Here is a 19725-nt window from a genome sequence, read left to right as displayed (position 1 = left end):
CGCTGCTCCCGAAGGGCCGCCTCTGGCGTCGGGGCGTGCCCACGTCGCAGCCCCGCCCACCCCGCCTCCCACCCCTCCACCCATTGGCGGGGCGCCCGCTGCGGGCCACCCGGCCGCCTGGGAAACCCGCCCCCAGGGCTCGGCCGCCCCTCCAGCCGGCGCCGCCAGGGGGCGCCCCGGCGCCCGCGGCCCCGCCAGGGGAGGGGTCGTGCGCGGGCCGCTGTGCTTGTACCCCACAGCCCGGGAGGGGGTGGGTCCCGGTGTCAGGGAGCAGTGGCCTGCTCGGGCTCCCAGCTTGGGACCGCATTTGAACTCGGGCCCTCCTGACTCCGGGGCCGCCGCTCTGCACTCAGCAAGCAGCCGCCCGGTCTCGGGGCGTTCTCAGGCTTGAGCACGGAGCTAGCCTAGGGCCGGCTCCTGACGCGGCCTTCCGAGGCCAAGCGGCCAGCTCCAGTCTGAATGCGTGAAGCTATTAGGTGCCCGCTCAGCCTGCCCTGGTCCAGGACGTCATTGGCAGAGCCACGGAAAACAAGCCCGAAGGACAACTTGTAAAAAAAATATAAAATACCAAAGTTGATACAGCAAAGAAGGAACAGATTGAATAAGTAAGCCAACACTAAAAATGAAAACAGAAGGTATTAAAACCCTTCCCTTCCCCTCCTCCTCCTCCCCTTTCTTCCCCTCTTCTCCTTCTCTTCTTCCTTCCCCCTCCTCCTCTTCCTCTCATACTTCTCCTTCTTCCCCTTCCCCTTTTTCCTCTTTCTCCTCATTGTGCTCCTCTTCCTTCTCCTCCACAGTATTTTAGAATTCCCCTGGATCGCTCCATTGTTGGGATGAGTAAATCCGTCAGAGCTGATGATCACACAACGTTGCTGTTAAATTCTCCAAGTTCTGCTTATTTCACACAGCATCAGTTCACGCAAGTCTCGGCAGGCTTTTCCGCAGCCTGCCCACTCATGATTTCTTACAGAACAATAGCACTTTATAACATGGACATCCTATAGCTTGTTCAGTCATTCCCCAGTTGATGGGCATCTTCTCAATTTCCAATTTTTTGCCACAACAAAAAGAGCTGCCATCAAAATTCCTATATATGTTGGTCCATTCCCCCTTTTCAAGATTTCCTCAGAAAAAAAAGACCTAGTCTTGGTACTGCTAGATCAAAGGGTATGCACATTTTGAATTGCCCTTTGGGTATAGTTCCAAATTACTATCCAGGATGATTGAATCATCAATAGTGCAGTACTGTCCCATTTTCCCACATCCTCTCGAACCTTTATAATTTTCTCTTTTGTCATCTTAGCCAGTCTGATAGACATGAGGTAGGTACTCCAGAGTTGTTTTAATTTGTATTTCTCTAATCAATAATGATTTAGCACACTTTTTCATATAGCTATAGATAACTTTAATTTCTTCATCTTGAGATTTCCCAATCATCGATGGAATGAAACATGGATTTTTTTTTTAGTATGATGTTTTCCACCATGTTATCAAATGCTTTCAATGAGGATGGACATGGCCTCAAGGTCAACTACTGCATTGATGGCAAACTCTTCAACCTGAAAAGACTAAAAACCAAGACCAAAGTGGAGAGAATGTTGGTGCAGGATCTTGTTTGCAGATGACTGTGCATCAATGAAGCCTCTGAAGCTGAGGTGCAACAAAGGATGGATCTGTTCTCTGCCATATGTGCCCATTTTGGTCTAACAATGAACACTAAGAAAATCCAGGTGTTCCATCAGCCAGCACATACCATCCATTAGTAGAACCATCCACTACAGCAAATGGAGAAGTTTTGAGTACTGTGGACAGGTTCACTGATCTTGGCAGTGTCCTTTCCAGGATACTGGATAAGGTTGACACAATGCCAGGGCTTAGGATTTGGGAGGCTCTGAAAGAAAGTGTGGGAGAGAAGAGGTATTATACTGATGACCAACCTGAAGGTCTATAGAGCCGTTGTGCTGATCTTATTGTCATCTGCCTGTGAAACCTGGACAGTCTACCAGTGCCATGTCAGGATACCGAAACACTTCCATTGAAATTGTCTTAGGAAGATTCTGAAGATCACCCAGCAGGGGAAGATCCTAGACACTGAGCTCCTTTCTTGAGCTGAACTGCCCAGCATTCCAACATTACTACAGAGAGTGCAACTATGATGGGCTGGACATGTGGTTAGAGTGCCAGACTTCTACTTGTCAAAAAAAACTATTTTATGGAGAACTCACACAAGACAAGCATTCACAAGGGGTTTAGAAGAAGCAATATCAAGACACCCTGAAGGCCTCATTGAAGAACTTTAGAATTGATTGTACAGCACGAGAGACCCTGGCACAGGACTACCCAGCATGATGTGCCCTCATCAGTGACGGGGCTGCGCTCTATGAGAACAGCAGAATGGAAGCAGTTTAAAGGAAACGTGACATCCTCAGTTTAGAGTCCCCACCCCAGGTGTTCACATGGACTATTTGTACTGGACCTGTGGTAGAGTATTCCTAGCTCATATTGGTCTGATCAGCCACAGTTGGACACAGTGTCATTTGTCTCAGACATAGTCATGTTATTTTGGTCTTCTTCAGTAATGAAGGACAAGAACCAACCAACCAGCCAATCATCTGAAAACTTCTTGCTCACATCCCATGACCATTGATTAGATCTCTATATATTTTAATGAGTCCTTTCTCAGAAATACTAGTTGTAAAAATTATTTCCCAGTTTTCTGAATTCCTTCTAATCATGATTGCATTGGTTTTATTTGTGCAAAAATATTATAATTAAATACAATCAAAATTATCCATTTTTGCATTTCATAATGTTCTCTATATCTCTTTTGGTCATAAATTCCTCCCCTCTTCATAGATCTGACAGATAAATAAGTCCTTGTTCTTCTAACTGACTTATGGTATCACCTTTTATGTCTAAATGATTTACCCATTTTGACTTTATCATGCTGTAGGGTGTGAGATATAGGTCTGTGCATAATTTTTGCCATACTATTTTCCAATTTTCTCAGCAGTTTTTGTTGAATAGTGAGTTCTTATTCTCAAAACCCCAATAACTGCAGTTATCAAACAGTAGATGACTATAGTCATTTATTACTGTTTCTTTTGTCCTAATCTATTCAACTGATCCACCACTATTTCTTAGCCAGTAACAGACAGTTTTTGATGACTGCCACTTTATAATAGAGCTATAATATGGTTTAGGCCACTTTTCTTTGCATTTTTCATTAATTCCCTTGATATTCTTGACCTTTGTTCCTCCAGATGAATTTTATTATTTTTTCTTGTTCTATAAAATATTTTTGGTAGTTTGATTGGTATGGTACTACATAAGTAATTTAATTTAGGTAGAATTGCTATTTTTATCATATTAGTTTGGCCTGCCCAGAAGCAATTGAAAATTTTCATTTTCTAATGGTTTGGCAAATACTAGTATTTTTTATATAGTTAGTTGGATGTTTCATGTACACATTCTTTTTTTTTTTTTTAGGTTTTTGCAAGGCAAACGGGGTTAAGTGGCTTGCCCAAGGCCACACAGCTAGGTAATTATTAAGGTGTTTGAGACCGGATTTGAACCCAGGTACTCCTGACTCCAGGGCTGGTGCTTTATCCACTATGCCACCTAGCCGCCCCCTCATGTATGCATTCTATTCTACTGATCATTTTCTCTATTTTTTTGCCCAATATCATTTGCTTTGGAGATAATTATTTTGTAAAATATTTTAAAGTCTAAGAGTGTATGAATCACTTCAACTTTTCTTTTTGATATTAATGTGCTCCTTAATATTTATGCTTAACTATTTTCCATATGAATTACTTTATGAATTTGTCTAATTTTATGAAGAAATTCATTCATGTTTTGATTGGCATTGAATTAAACATGTTTGTTTGTCCTTTGTTCTCAAAAACTATGACATCAGGGAGGTGATGCCCTGACATGCAAGTAAAATGAATTTGAATGAGGATTGCTGTGCTAAGTCACTCCTGAGCCATCTCAATCTAGTGGCCAGATATGAATCAGGATGACTGGAGATGGCCCAGGATGCGAGGCAGTTAGGGTTAAGTGACTTGCCCAAGGTCACTTAGCTAGTAAGTGGCAAGTGTCTGAGGTTGGATTTGAACTCAGGTCCTCTTGACTCTAGGTGTTCTTTCCACTGTGTCACCTAACTAACCTATTAAATCAATTTCGGAAGAACTTGTTCATGCTTTTAATCTGACCCATCCATAGATATTGAATATCTCTCAGGTTGTTTTAAATAATTTTCTTTATTTTGTTCATTCCACTTTTATAATTCTCCATATATAGGTCTTCCATATTCCTTGATAGGTTAATTCTCTCAAACTTGATGATTTTTGTTATTTTAGTACCCTTTCTTTTTTATTACATTTTCTTCATCCATATTGCTAATAAGAATATAAATTATCTTTCAGTTAATTTTGTAGCTTTTTATTTAATTGGATTTTATTGTAAGTTTTTTTGAGGTAGTTGAAATATCTAAATACATTTTTATGTCATGGGATAATGATATTTTGACGTTTTGATTTCAAATATCATTACCCTTATTATCTTTTCCTCTACTGTGTTGTAAATTTCCAATACTAAGTCAATTAAAATTAATGAAAGTGGACAATTCTTTACCCCCCCCCCCCAGATTTTTAAAATGCTTATTTAAAATGCAGCTAAGTGTTGAAATGGATAGAGCACCAGTCCTAGGGTCAGGAGGACCTGAGTTCAAATGTGACCTCTAGGTGTGAGATCCTGGGCAAGTCACTTAACCTCCACAGCCTCGCAAAAAAAATTAAATAATACAAAAAAAAAACCAACAAAAAGTTTATTATATATGAAACACTATGATAAGCCCCAGGGATTCAAAGACAAAAACAGTCTCTGCTCCTTTCTTGGCAAGGTCACTGTTAATTCAGGGCAATGTTTGGTCACCTTCCATGCTAAGGGAGAAAGTGTTGGTCTTGGAGTCCGGAAGACCTGTTCCCAAATCCTGCTTCAGACATTGATTGTGTCAGCCTATTTAACCTTTTGGTCTTATTTCCTTTATCCACAAAAGGAGATAATAGTAGCTTTCTCACAAGATAGTTGTGAGAATTAAATAAGAGATGATATATGTAAAGTACTTTTTCAATCATAAAGCACTATGCAAAATATAAGCAATTAGGTGATAAATTGCTAAGTGTTTTAAGAACTAGTTGAATGAGTGGATCCAAAGAGTAGTTACTGATGGGTTGATAGCAGTTTGAAAAGACTTTTTTCCCTTCCTTCCTCCCTTCCTCCTTCCTTCCTTCCCTCCCTCCCTCCCTCCCTTCCTTCCTTCCTTCCTTCCTTCCTTCCTTCCTTCCTTCCTTCCTTCCTTCCTTCCTTCCTTCCTTCCGTATGGTTAATACATAAAATATAAGATTTTCCATGGCAAGGCCTTATAGTTTAACTACAGAAAATTACTGACCACCAATTCACCCCCGAGGGAGGGGAGATGAGCAGGACTGATCTCATGCACATATTTAAAACAGCTTGAGTATTTAAAAGAACCACTGAACATCCTTGACTGGTCCTGGCCAGACTCTCAAGGACATACTTGATTAATATTGCCTATCTCTCCAGGAACTAGCTATTCCTGAATGTAACCACCATAATTGTTGGGGTTTGGGGAGGGATGGCTCCCTCCTTGGACAACCTGGAAAATTTAGTTTTATTGCACAAAAAATTGGCAAGAAGCCTTCTTTGTTCTCAGGCTATATAAGATCTAAATAGACCTTAGCCTAATTGGAGTCTCACCCATGGAGAGGACGCTCTGCCTGGGACCTTCCCGATTGGGATTCTGAAGGTTGCACCCTAGGATTCCCAAGATATTTTTGATTCAGATGTTGAAGTTCCCCCAAATCGTTGATGTTTTTCTCTTAATATTTATGTTTATGTAGGCTTTGCTCTTCTTTTTACTATATTAGGACTTACTGGTTACTTTTGCTGTAAAACTGATTTATTACTACCTGTTTTATAATCACTTTATTAAATATACTTTTTAGTTTTGTTGGTGTGAATGTGTCATTTTGTAGGAGCAAACCAAAACTCAATAATCAAACACCTTCCTTCTTCCCTCCTTCCCTCCTTCCCTCCCTCCCTCCCTCCCTTCCTCCCTTCCTTCCTTCCTTCCTTCCTTCCTTCCTTCCTTCCTTCCTTCCTTCTTTCCCCCTCCCTCCTTCACCTCCCTCCCTCCCCTCCAGGAGTTGGGGTCACAGAGGATAAGATATTTGTAAAGTACTTTGGAAACCTATTATTGGAGATGATGACTTAATTCGGAAGATTTTGTCAGATTGACTCTCGGTATATCTTGCTCATTGTTCAGCTGGTTTAAAGAACTGATTGAACTGATATCCTCCCAAGCATATTCATAAGGGGGCAGCTAGGTGGTGCAGTGGATACAGCACTGGCCCTGGAGTCAGGAGGACCTGAGTTCAAATTCGACCTCAAACACTTAATAATTACCTAGCTGTGTGGCCTTGGGCAAGCCACTTAAACCCCACTGCCTTGCAAAAAAAAATTAGTTGGGGCATTTTACCCTCTACTTTCACTGTTGGGATAGCAACAATATCTGAGGTCTCTACTCCATGCATAAGGCTAGCTTAAAAGGTATAGAACCCGTCCTTCAGACTTGGTTGGCCAAGAGAACTAAGGTTCGAACCACTGACACAGATACTTTCTGGTGGTCTAAGTACAGAAGGCAGAGCAGGAGGGAGGGGAAAGCTCCTGATTCGGCTGGCTGGCTGGTCCTAGGCAGGGAAGCATCATTCAACTGAAGTCATAGCTTTTCCTTGTTCTAAGTTAAACTTCCTTTTCTTAACCATTAGCTGTCCCACAAAGGTTTCAGTTCCACCATAAACCTGAAGAACCAGATAGGCCTGAATGAGATCTTTCCTACAAGGGCTGCCTTGTTCAATCTCATTAGTTCAATTCACATTTGACCAGACTTCATATATGTCACTGTTTTTTAGCTTCAGTGAAATAGCTTTTTATTCAACTATTTGTGGAATAGTCAACAAGAAGCAGCGATGGAGTGCTGGGGTAAGGAACAAAGGGAAATGCCAATCCTTAAAGCATCAATGGTCTACTGAATTAAGGGAGAAGACCCTGCACTTAGGTACTTGTTAATCCTTCCTTCTCTAAGAGGTCTGTGACATCAGGAAGGCAATACTATGACTTGCAAGTGAACTGGATTTAAGTGAGGGAAGAGATGTGCAAAGTCACCAGCGTCAGAATCATCTGAGTCTAGTGCCAAGATATGCCAGCATTTCAGGAATATTCGGTGGATAGTTATCTTGGACCAAGGGAAACAAAACAAAACTAAACAAAAACCACTCAGTACCATAAAACAGTCTTGGCTTCAACCTGCTATCAAGTATGCTTTTGTTTTGTAGAGAAGATCAGGATTATAATCAAAAGAGGCAGGCAACAAAAAAAAGCCCATTAATTAGCTTCTGAATTATCAATCATTAGCCATAATAGTATTTATCTACCAAGAACATGTCAGAGTTGGTTTTTTTTTTTTGGTAAAAGCAATGCAATAAAAAAAAACAAGAAAACTATTAATTTAGACTAATGAGGACAGGAGGGAGGAGTCCATCATATTTAGGAAAAATGAATTCAATCAACCAGCAAGCATTAAGACCTTACAGGTGCCAGATGTTCTCAAAAATCTGATATTCCACCCAGGGATATCCCATTATATAACTAAGAAGATACTAAATCAAAACAAGGTACTAGTGGCTGGTCATAGAGTATGAATAGAAAAGATCCCATGTAGAAGGTGGCAACCAGCTGAGACACTTTGAAGCAAACTAGGTCATCTAAGAGGAATCCCTCAGGTGCGGAGGACTACCTGTCCAAGGCATGGATTAGAGAGAATCATCATGTGGAAGGGAGAATAGGGCCAATTTAGGAACATTCCCAACCTTTTTCAGTTTACACATCCCTTGGATTTCAGTAAATCTTCCCATAACCCCAATTCAACATGAAGGGAAATAAATTCTAAAGTTTAACATATACATTAGACATATTATTAAATATATTGTATATGTGCTTAATAGACTGATTTTTCACAAGGAAAGCTATTTGTAACATAACATGCATCACAAATTTGATTGTCTATTAGAACACAGGTAGTGAAAGATCCTGTCTTTTTTTCAACAGATAGTTTTATTTTCAGTAGTTTTTGAGAGAGAGAGCAGGAGAGAGAGTGAGAGCGAGTGGGAGCGAGAGCAAGAGCAAGAGCGAGAGCAAGAGAGAGAGAGAGAGAGAGAGAGAGAGAGAGAGAGAGAGAGAGAGAGAGAGAGAGAGAGACTGTTTATTACTTTGGATTTGATTGAGAATAGGGCTGAGAGTCCTGATTCACAAAGATAAGTTGTTATAAACCAAATTAAAGTGAGTATCTTTAGTAAGCCTGGGATATGCTTCGATATTAAAAAAAATTGTAACTTCATTGATTGAAAATCAGTTCAGTTACAGGTTATTGCTGAATTTCTCTAGTACATGAAGGGTTTTATATCCAAATCTTGTTTATTAAATTTGCAGATGTACTTTCATCCATATCCACCCCATTTTCCCTCACTGTTCTCTTTCCAAATGACATATTTTCACTGTAATTTTTCAGTAGTCTAATATATTTGTCAAATATTCCATGTATTCTTTTGACAAGCTCATGAGGTAAGTGTATCCCAACCTGAGAATTCCTGAGCTAGATCATAAATTACAGATAATAGTAATGTACCAAAAACTAGAAAGGTAGATTCAAACCAGATTGGAAACCTCCATTTGGTAGATTCTTGAACTTGCTTCACTCAGGGGGTTTATCCTCATATCTCAACTCTCCCCAATGTTTCAATTACTATAGACCTCTCCACAGAAATTAATTGGATATTTTGTTTTTATCTTTGTATAGATGAGTAGTAAATGCTGTTTTTCTATTCTATATATAGTACTGCTTTTCATTATTACTGCAAACATTTTGCAATCTGGTAGATTCTAGGTAGAGACAGGTCCTTTTATCAAGCTCTTTTTGAAATAATTGCTCATTTTCTTTTCCCTTTCATTTTGTTATAGTTTTATTTAATTCAATGAAGAGGCCTATTGTTATGCTGCTAGATATTACATCACTTTTTTGCTGGTGAGATTTAACATGTAAATTTAGGAAACTAGAATCTCCAAACTAAAAACTATAAACAAATGCAATGTCACTATATTTCACAAAGTTGGAAGCAAAAACCTGGGGTCCAAATGGTATACAGCCACTAATAATCCCTTCTGCAGGGGTAGCTAGGTGATGCAGTTGATAGAGCACCCACCCTGGATTCAGGGTGTTAAAATCTATGTTCAAATCTGACCTCAGACACTTAATAATTACTTGTGTCCAAATCTGACCTCACACACTTAATCACCTGTCTGACCTTGGGCAAATCATTGAATTGCCAAAAGAAAATCCCTTCTACAGTTATTAACTTTATAATTAACTACATATCTTATTTATAAATATCTTATTAAATGGCAAATTATAAATTTCTTATTAAAAGGAATTTAGTATATCTCATGGCATGTCACTTAGATTCCCTGTAATTGTTGCGAATTTTTTTGTATTAAGTTAAAATTTCTTGTCATTGAATAGCATAGTTTTGTTAGAAAGCTGATTCTGGGTTTGTAGTCCTTGGGTTATTTTTTATGTTGTGTGTGTGTGTGTGTGTGTGTGTATGTGTGTGTGTGTGTATCTCAAATCTCCTTTCTGATTCCCTATTCCAATACATTATTTGTTGACTAATGTCCTTTGATATGTCATAGTTGGCTTCTTGTAGTATGATCCTCTCCTCTTGCCCCCACCATTATTATGTTTAAGTTTAATAACATATTTAGAGATAAATTTTAAACTATTCTTCTTTGAATTTTTATACATAATCCAGGAATTATTTTAATAATTCTGCAATATTTCTTGACTGGTATTTTTGGAATATGGTTTTTACAGTTTAGGTTTTTTAATTTTGTCTCTGACAGTGGTTCTAAGATTGTGGCTTAATCTGTTACTTCCCATCCACATAGTTTCCATATTTTAAAGTTATTTTCTAAGCTTGTGATTTTACTTCCTCAATATTATCTGTCATTTGTTTTTCAACTTCAGGTCCTATTCTTTTTAATTCCATCCTCTCAATTTTCCTATCATAGTCTCCAAATGGTTCTTTTGGAAGTTGAGTTGAGGCATTATTTTTTCTTGACCTATTTTAGATATGTTTAAACTATAGCTTTACTTTTTGGTTTTATTCAACTTAATTCAAGCTTTAGAAATTCTAGGATTTTTTAAAAATGTGGCAGGCTCTCTTGTTGATATTCTTGCCAGTATTCAATTGTTCTTAAATTCTTTAGGTCATTTATTTATCCATTTGACTTCTCAGGATATCTTATAGATTTTTTCCCATCTATATTTCTTCTAGTATTTTTGTTTCAGAATTGGTAACTTAAGAAATATAATTTTAGTTTTTTTCATTTTCTTATTTGATTGAATTGAGTTTTGGTGGATGACTTTCATTTTCTTACATGGCTTTTTTGCAGTTTATCTTTTATTAGTATTGCTGAGGGGAGTATAAAGGTTCCAGTTAAATGAAGCTCTAGCTTAATTTACTCCTATTATCTTTAAAAATTTGTCAAATGTATATTATATGAATATACACACATACATGTACATTTCAAAAGAGAAAACTCAAGCTTAATATAACAAATCTTCAGTTATTAAAAATGCTTGACACATGATGCAATATAATGTCAAGATTTTGTTAATACACAAAGCATGAACTAGTTTTTTTTTCTGTTCAGAATTTAAAAAGCAAAGTCAACAAAAATTTTTTTTTTTCAGATTGAATTTCTTCTAATACAAGTATTTGGACTTTTTTTCCTTTTGGAAGAAAAAATACTATAGTTCTTTTCATGGTTTAGGAGAGAGTCTCAATAAGGTCACAAACTATTACATCAACATTTGAAATAATGTATGGTCATTCTTGCATTTTGTTTATAGTTATTAGTTTGGAGGTTCTAGTTTCCTAAATTTACACATTAAATCTCACCAGCAGTGCCTTTCCTATATAAAAAAAAGTGCAATTTAGAAATGGAGTTGTAAAAAGTAATGAGATAATTCATTCAATTATTTTCATTAAATGAAGAAAAATATTTTAAAAAGTAAAGAGTGTTGCAGTTTGTTACAGAAGGTCTGAGAAAATTCAATAATGTGGACCATCTCTCAGACAATAGGTCTTTACTGGACACTGAAACGCAATGGGCTAGGCTGGGAGAGACACTGGTGGGGGAGTAGGGTAGGTTCCTTATATAAGGTGAGGTAAACAAAATTGATTTTGGCAGGTGCGACTGTTTTTCTTGGGAAGAAGGGCTGAAAGCTCATCTTCTATAGCTGCTTCAAGTTGACATGGAGTGAAGGTGGGAGGGGAGGCATTTCAGATCCTATGTTCAGGGAGGGCCCTAAATTGGTGAACTACAGAATCTAAGGAAGAGGTTGAAATTTGTTGATACCCTTTCTAAGTGATCACTTGGAGCCTGGAAGCAACAAACTTTTGATTCTCATCACGGTGAACTTCTGGAGATGGAACACTACAGCTTGGAAGTAACAAACTCAACAAAGAGATTGAAAAAACATGGGTCAGTGGGAAGGAGTAGGATTACGAGCAAGGGAGCAAGAACAGGGACCAAAACAGAAAGGAGCTAGGAGCCCCAAGAAGAGGGAGAGGCTAGATGGGAGTGAATGTCTTGCATTCGAGTGGCTTCCATAGTATTCTCTTGGTGTGAATTTCCACTTTTTGAGAATTATTGATATACATACACAGGAGGTATTGGCTAGAGCACAAATACCACCTGAGGAAGCAAGGAGATAGTCAAGGGCAATGTGGGTCAAAGAATTAAGAGACTCTTGGATGTCAGAAAGGGCAAGGGAGGGAAGGAACAGGAAGAATAGTCTTGTGTGTCCAGGGACCACATATAAGGGAAGCAAGTCCTCAGCCTCCTCAGATATGTACCAAAGGACATTTTCTTAAAATCCAAGTGTGATGCAGGAGTGTTGGGAATTAGTATTGTTGTAAACATTATTTGGGGGAACTATCTACCAAATGTGCATTGACTGAGAGGCTGGTAAGAGGAGAGATGGCAGGAGCTCAAGCTCAAGGGGTTGTGTGACCCTGGGGTTGACCAGCCCTCAGAGGAAGACAGTTCCCGATGAGACCTTGGTCGGTCCACAGCTCAGTTGCCTGTGAGAACGATGTGATCCAGTAACTGGGGAGATACCTGGGCAAGTGTTTGGTAATATTGTAAGGATGGATGGTGCAGCTGGAAAGGTATTTAAGGGAGGTGTGGAAAAGGAGAAGAGAGTCTTGTGGTGTCTTGGCCAGTCCCATCTGATTCCAGATTGAAGTTGAAGTTGAAGTCAAGTTGAAATGTCATGAATTTCATTATTGTCCCCAGCCCAGAAACTTTCGTAGTCAAGATTTAATAGATGGACTAAGGACTATACTGGAGAGATCCACAGTTGATCTCTGAGCTTAATTTTCATGGTGGTCCTACAGAGTTTCCTATTTGAATTATCAAATCAAAGTATTAGAATTCCAGGTGTGGGAAAGCAATCTCCCTAAATATGGGAAGGTGGGAACCAGTGATGGGAAGAGGAGAAATAGCATGGTTATACCTTACATGAAAAACCCAAAAGAGGAATAACAAGAGACAAAAGGGAAGAGAGTAAAGCAGCCAAGAAGTAGCCACTCCGCCATAAACAGATTTTCTTTTTAAGAGGAGCTTCAGGTCCTCCACGACTTTGGAAGAATATTCCAGGATACCTGTGAGAGGAGTAGAGGGTGGGACAGGTTTAATTCTAGATCTATATGTCCAGTTTGGTAGGTCTACAAGTTTGACTGCAGCAAAAGTAGCAAGAATCAGCCTGGGGGTCTTTTCCATTTAGGTTCCAGGTGTTCCTCACCTTGGAATTTCTAGGTCTTGTTAGATTCATGTTCTCAGGTATCACAGAGAATGGAGTGTCTAATCCAGAGGGTTTGGTGAGGCAGTGGTCAATGTACCCACTGAGGACCTTTCAGGACTTTGGCGAGCTCTTGTGCCCTCTCAATTTTGCATGGGAAAGCCTCACCCCCTCAGTGAAGATGACTAGGTCAATGAGAAGTGACTAGGTCAATGAGAAGTTGAATTCCCTGGGAAGTTTTTCTTCTGTATGGGTTTTAGGAGGGGAAGGGCTGTGCTGCTCCTTCAGGGTTAGCTTGGGCACAGACCTGGCAAGTCTTATAGATTCGTTGGACAGTTTCTTATAGTTTGCATCCTTCAAGAATGAGCTTTATCAGGGTTAGGAGAGCATTCTTTCCCAAGTGAGTGGTCTGATGCAGTCCGGAGAATAATTTCCACTGGTTCTTCTCTAGATTCAGGTAACCCGAGGGGCCTGGTACTGGCCGGCTGAGTCAAGGCCCCCCTTTCCTCAGCTTTTGAATGTTCTGGGCTCTATAAGGAATCAGAGACTTGAAGTCTTAGAGGGGCCAAGAGAGCCAGTGTTTTCCTGGTAGCAGCTGCCACATCTGCAAGCTGACTGCCCTCCTGCCTTGTATTTTCCCTTTTTGTGGCCTTCGTAAAATATTATGGCCATTTCTATGGGTCACTGAATGGTCTTAAGGGCTGTGATCCCCTGAAGAGTTTAATAGAGGAGTTCTTAGCTGTTAGGTATCACCTCTTTTCTAATAGCCCCATGAGCATGTTGGACATGGAAAGCATATTTGAGGTCTGTGAAAATATTTCTCCTTTTCCCTGCACCCAGATCCATGGCTCTGGTCAAGGCTATTATTTCTTTCTGAGTTGAGGTTCCAGGGAGGCTGGGAATCTTGTCTCATCGGTATCGTTCAAGCTACAAAGCTGGAGCAGTCAGTGTACCATTTCTTGTCAGAGTTTGGGACTGGAATGTCTATCAGATCAGGATAACTAGAGTAGAAGAGTCATGAGGGGCCCATTCAAAGACAAAAATAAACCGACTTGGGATGAAAAGAAGGAGTCCTTTAGGTCAACTACTGAAAAGCATTCAGTGTCCCTGTATTTAGGCAAGGATGGTTTAGGAATCTGGAATAACAGGATGGACGGGCTTATGGTTTTGGGCCACTCACCAATTACCATAAGATTTCCTCTCAGGGGGTCCAGGAGTACTATAGGGCGACTGAGAGATGAGGAGGACATATTGAAGATATTTATTAATGATGGGTTCCAAACTATCCCTAGCCTCAGGTTTTATCAAGTATTAGCGGTGATGAAGAAAACATGGGAAAGTAGGCTCAGCTCTAAATATGGGAAGATGTTATGTTGTGAAGGCAATGATAGGGGTGCATGGGTGGCCCTGCCAGTAACTCCCTGATCCCAGATGGTGGGACCCACTGCTTTCCAGACCTCCTGGGGAATAGCAGGGTAACAAAGGGGGAGACTTGCTAGCATTCCAGGAGACAGAGGCTTAACTAGATTAAAGGTAAAGCCTAATTTTGGCATTCATTCTCGGCTCAACAGGTTAATAAATAGGGCAAGAAGAGAACACGAGATACCTGTGGCTAAGAAGGAGTTTCTTCAACTGACAAGCCAACATGTTGGGTTCCCTACACTTTCTAGATTGCTATTGATCCCCATCAGCTGCTGTCTAGAGGGGTAAGTAGGACCAGAGTGATTCTCTTGGGTAAGCAGGCTTTACTGGACACTGAAACATGATGGGCAAAGACAGAGTTGGTAGCTCCTGTATCAATTGTGACCATTTACTTGCTACATCAGTTGTTACCCTTGGTTCTGGGGTAGAGATGGTAAGGGTGGAAACCAGACCATACTCAGGGCCCTGTCTCTCCAGTTTGGACTTGGTAGGCAGGAAATTGGGATGATGGGGACTCACCCCTGCCTCTGTTCTTACATCTTTTCTCCAAAGTCCCTCCTTATGGGCACAGTGGGCAAGGGCCAGGTGCCTTCTGCCTGGGAACTGCCATTAATGGGCATTCCTGAGGCCAATGCCCCAGTTTCTTGTAGCAAAAGCAAGGTCCCGCAGGCTTTCTGGCCTTGGATATCGCAGCCACTAAGACTTGCATCTTTCCCTTAGTCCTGTCGTCTTTTCTGCAACAGCACAATCTCTGTTAATTGAAAACCTTAAAAGTTCATTTAATGGGATTCAAGAGCCCTTCTTCACTGCTTTCAGGGTATATTGGGCTCCTGAAATGGCTGCTGAGCAAAACTGTCCTAGTGGGAGGTCTGGAGTAAGGTCCATGAGACCTCAGGGTCTCAACCAGCATAGTTCTGGAAAGCACCGGATTTTCCTCAGGACCCTGAGTGAGGTCAGTCTGTCCTAATTAACTTGCTTCTTGAGTCTCATCTGAGGCTTCCCAGGAGACAATGGAGCATATGGTCATCCTAAGACCTCTGTTCATTTCCCTTCCCTCCTGCAAAATTAATCCAGTTATGAATATGGTGTTATAATTCAAGGATCCATTTGCTGGTCATCTTTCCTGATACTCCAGTTTGTATTAACCAGGGGGCATAACGATAAAAGACCAGACTTTTCCAGTGGCCAAATTTCTCCCAGATGCAAGAGATATCCCAGTGGGAAGTTTTTGGGGATGGAAGTAGTCTGACCTTATTGTCCTGGAGTGGTCACTTTTTTCCTTCCAAGTATCCCATTAAGAGAGAAAACCATCTGAGCCAACTGCCTAGAAACTGGAAGAACCTACTCTCTGTTCTGGGATTTTGGGGTTCTTGAGGGATCTGGACAATAAGGAAGGGTTTACCTAGGATTGGACAGAGGTCAATCTTCAGATAATCCTTTTATAGGCCCAAATCTGTTGCAATTCTGTTTAAGAATTCAGTGACACGGACTCTCTCTTGGGTAAGCAGGCTTTACTGGACACTGAAACATGATGGGCTAGGTTGGAGAGGTATTAGCAGGGCTTTGGGGTGGGGAGGTGCTAGTCCTTATGTAAAGGAAAGAAAATGTTTCTGGTGGGAGTACGGATGTGATTTGGACTTTGGGCATCAGTGGGGGTCTGAGGCAGGATCCAAGGATGTGGTTGGGGGCAGTTGGGTAGGATGGAAAACAAGTTTTTTACAGGAAAAGCAGAGCACATAAATGTCAAAATTAAAGTTTCAGGGTTGGAGTCTCATCAGGAGGAAAACTACTTTCCAGGAAGGATAGGTCAGTGAGGAAAGGCAACTGTATGCTACCAGGGAAGCATCTTCCTGAAGTTGGAATCAGGTCTTTTGCATCTTTTAAATCAAACCTTGTGTCATCTCAAGAACAGACAATTCTTTTTCTGTGGTTTGTAATAGAGGACAAGTCCAGCGTACCTCAGTAAAAATCTAGTTTCTATTATTTCTTTACAAAAAAAACATTCATTTTCCTCACAGCTAATTTTAATTTTATTCTCAGGGACATACTAGTCATATGAGGAAATTCTAAGGGACATGGATGAAGCCAATCAAGAGAGGAAACCAACTTTGGAATGTTTGGTATATCGTATTAGGTTTATGAAACCTAAAGTTGCCTTTGTAAACAGGAACTTCTTGGAAGTTCATTTATTTGTCCATTCTCTATACTTGCCCTATCTATATGTCAAGAAATCCACTTCTCTCTGGTGTCCACACTCACCTGTCCCAGACCCAACACTGGAGGTTCCACAATGACCTAGATTGGGAGGCCTCACCGCCAACACAGAAGGAGTTAGATGAGCCCACGTGAGCATGAAGCTTTTCTAGCTTCAGCTTTGGATTCTTGCGGGTGCAGACGGATGGCAGCTTTGGATGGCTGCCTAAGTAAATCTGCCAAGCATCTACCATTGCTGTCTCCTCAACCCATCTGGATTTTCATTTTCTTCAATTCCTCTCTTCTTCCTTCTGCCTAGTTGTTCTTCCTCTGACTTTGTGGCTCTTTCCTAATATCATGAGGTGTGGGGCAGAGAGAAATTCTGGGGACATGGTGAGTCAAGAAAATATTTATGGGTCAACATGAGAAAAGCTAAACTAAGTGCATCTAGTGGTAAATCAGCAGGATGGATTTGTAGCAGATGAAGTTTCTTAGCAAAGTTGTCTTTCCCTGTGTGTTTATTATATATCATCTCACTTGATATGGAAAAAGTCCAGTGAAATTCTAATCCTCATTGGACCAAGGTATTTTAATTAATCCAAATATATAGAAATATATTTCTGGTTGCCCCTTGGGCTTAGCTAACCTGTTTCTAAGAACAAATTTAATTATATAAAGGTTGATTATTTTCCAAGTGTTTTAATTTCTGCATTCACTTTCAGAATAACTCATAAAAAATTTTAAATTACTGAATTACTTATTAAAAATGCATCAGATCCATAATAAATTTGAATATTTATTTGAATTTCTCTTGGTAACAGTATTCAACATCTTAGCAAAACAAACCAAGTTGTGAAGTCTTTAAAAAAATCTATCCATTACAAAAGTTAAAATGAGCTGTTTTCTGTATTTCATGGCAAAAATGGGACATTGTCTATTTAAAAAAAGTGCCATACACAAAGTAATGTTTTAAGAAATATATATTGTGATTCACATGATATGTTTTGGAGAATGTATACACAATATCTGAATGCCAATCTGAATGGAAGAGGAAAATGTACGCTAAAACACCACACAGCAATTGAATGTTCTTAAAATGTGGTTTGAAGGGGAAACTTCCTAAGAGAATTAACTTAAAAGATCACCCATGGGATTAAAAACAAAATGAAATAAAACAATTAACAGATAGGATTGAATACAGAAGACATTCCATGACATGAAGACCTTCTATAACACTCTCAGTTAGCACCCCCTCAAATCTGGATGGTTACACAGTAAAATTAACTTAGTAAAGTGCATCTTTTAAAGACTTGTCTAGTGAAATAGCATTTTCAAATATAAAACACTTAACACAAGACGTGCAATAACAAAAGTTAAATCGTTATAGTGTAAATTTTTAAAAACTACTTTTAAAACTTTTGATTCACTAAAGAATAAAGATGTTAATGACAGTAGTGTTCACATTACTCTCCAACAGTATGAATTGTGTGCTTTTTGTTACTTGGCAAATCTTTTTTGTTTTTTGGAGTCGAACAAAATTAATTCAGTCTAAGCAATATTTCTTCTGCCATTAATAATCCATTTCCTCTGGGAGTGCCACCATGAGAGTTAGATTTTTGGAAGCTTTGGTGCACTAACAACAGGATTTGCCTCCTGTAAGTATCTCCTTCCTGCACTCTTGTAATCATAAGTGCAGCCGTGAGTTTCTGCATATCGATGAGTTGCACAGAAATTGTTTCCACATCTAAAGCACAAAGAAAGTGTGAATGAATAGTCACATTTCTATGCCAGCACATGAAAGAAGAGCTAGAGCTCCTAGTGGGTCAAATGGAACCTCTGGTTTTCTGGAGCCATTTTGGAGGTTCCATTTTCTTCCCACTTAGGAAAATTATAGCCATAAAATAATCCTCAACTCCCCTCCCCCTCCCCCACTATGCTAGCTCAGAAATATGACATCTCATAATAAAACATTTTTCAGGTGATAAAACAGGGGCCTAGTCCTCCAAAGAATATTAAAACCAAACCACACTAAAACAATGTTCAAAATTCCCTTGTACTCTAAACTTAGAACAATGGTCTCTTGAAAATTGAATCATGGGTGAAAATCAAATAATTTCAAAATCTAACCAACAATGACATTTGAAATTTAGAAATATGAGAGACATTTTCAAACATGGCTCAGCATAAATGAAAAGAGTGCTCTGAGAAATGGCCAAAGTAATACTGAACCCAGAAAACAGATCTTGAAAAAACATCTTCCCCATCACCTGGCAGGGGAAGAGGGGAAACTCTGACCTCAGCACTTGGATCCCTTATCAGGGCAGCCACTGGATGGGACCCTTTTGCTTAATTAGTTCTTTGTTATTAAGGAAAAGTTCAATATGGAGAAGAGGGTGGGAGAGAAGAAACCCCTCTCTACCTCAAGAAATGACTAGGATGTAAATAAAGAAAAAAGGCATCAACAACACAACATAAAAAAAAGATAATTATATATATTAAAAATCTTGATAAGCAGCCTCAGTTACATTAACCTGAGTGAACCCAAGGGAGGCAGTTATATGGATTAAAAAATAATAATCATAATGAAAAGAAAAAAGAATTCAATGCAAATGAAGAATTAAAATGCACTTATTTTCTACACAACCCTTCATCTCTGATCTGTTCAATAGGAAGGTTCATTTTTCAAAAGAGAAAATATAGTGCCATAGCAAGTTCTGAAAGGATAAGAATTTATACTTGGTAAAGCAGAATTGGTAAAAAAGAACTTTGAAGATGCTTTCAAAGTTCATAAACTCAGTTTTCCTTGTTTTCACAAATTGGTATCCACTCTACAAGTTTCTAATAACAGCATATCATCCCATACCGAGATTTGGGCTAAACATAAATCATCTATATTCTTCTGTTAATGCATCTAAGAGTTTCCAGGGCCCCAGTTGCTTTTCAAGGACTTACACATTCTCTCTAGCTATTATTTCAGGCTACTCATGAAGGCAGAACACTGTTTGATTAAGGTCAATTAATTTAACATCACCTAACAATGGAAATGTAAATAATTAAACTCAGCTTTTGGGGGTGTGGGGGATGTGAGGGGATGGGGTGGG

The 19725-nt window shown here is 39.6% G+C and overlaps 1 protein-coding gene and 1 long non-coding RNA gene across 6 annotated transcripts in view; one reads left to right on the top strand and one right to left on the bottom strand.

Moving 5' to 3' along the window:
• Positions 1-131: 131 nt before the first annotated feature.
• Positions 132-19072, top strand: LOC141520767 (uncharacterized). The gene is made up of 3 exons (XR_012477720.1): positions 132-635; positions 14581-14715; positions 16472-19072. It is a non-coding gene; the product is annotated as an uncharacterized LOC141520767 (long non-coding RNA).
• ZFAND4 (zinc finger AN1-type containing 4) overlaps positions 17407-19725 on the bottom strand; it is a 56614-nt gene continuing 54295 nt past the window's right edge. For all 5 annotated transcript variants that reach the window (XM_074232580.1, XM_074232579.1, XM_074232581.1 and 2 more), the window contains one exon: positions 17407-18368. In XM_074232580.1, coding sequence (XP_074088681.1) covers positions 18233-18368 — 136 coding nt within the window. In that variant the 3' untranslated portion in view covers positions 17407-18232. The remainder of the gene's footprint in view (positions 18369-19725) is intronic.

The sequence above is a fragment of the Macrotis lagotis genome, chromosome 4 (genome assembly GCF_037893015.1).
Source record: "Macrotis lagotis isolate mMagLag1 chromosome 4, bilby.v1.9.chrom.fasta, whole genome shotgun sequence".
Taxonomy (NCBI): domain Eukaryota; kingdom Metazoa; phylum Chordata; class Mammalia; order Peramelemorphia; family Peramelidae; genus Macrotis; species Macrotis lagotis.
Note: the sequence above shows the minus strand (reverse complement) of the source record. Positions and strands in the feature narration are given on the sequence as shown.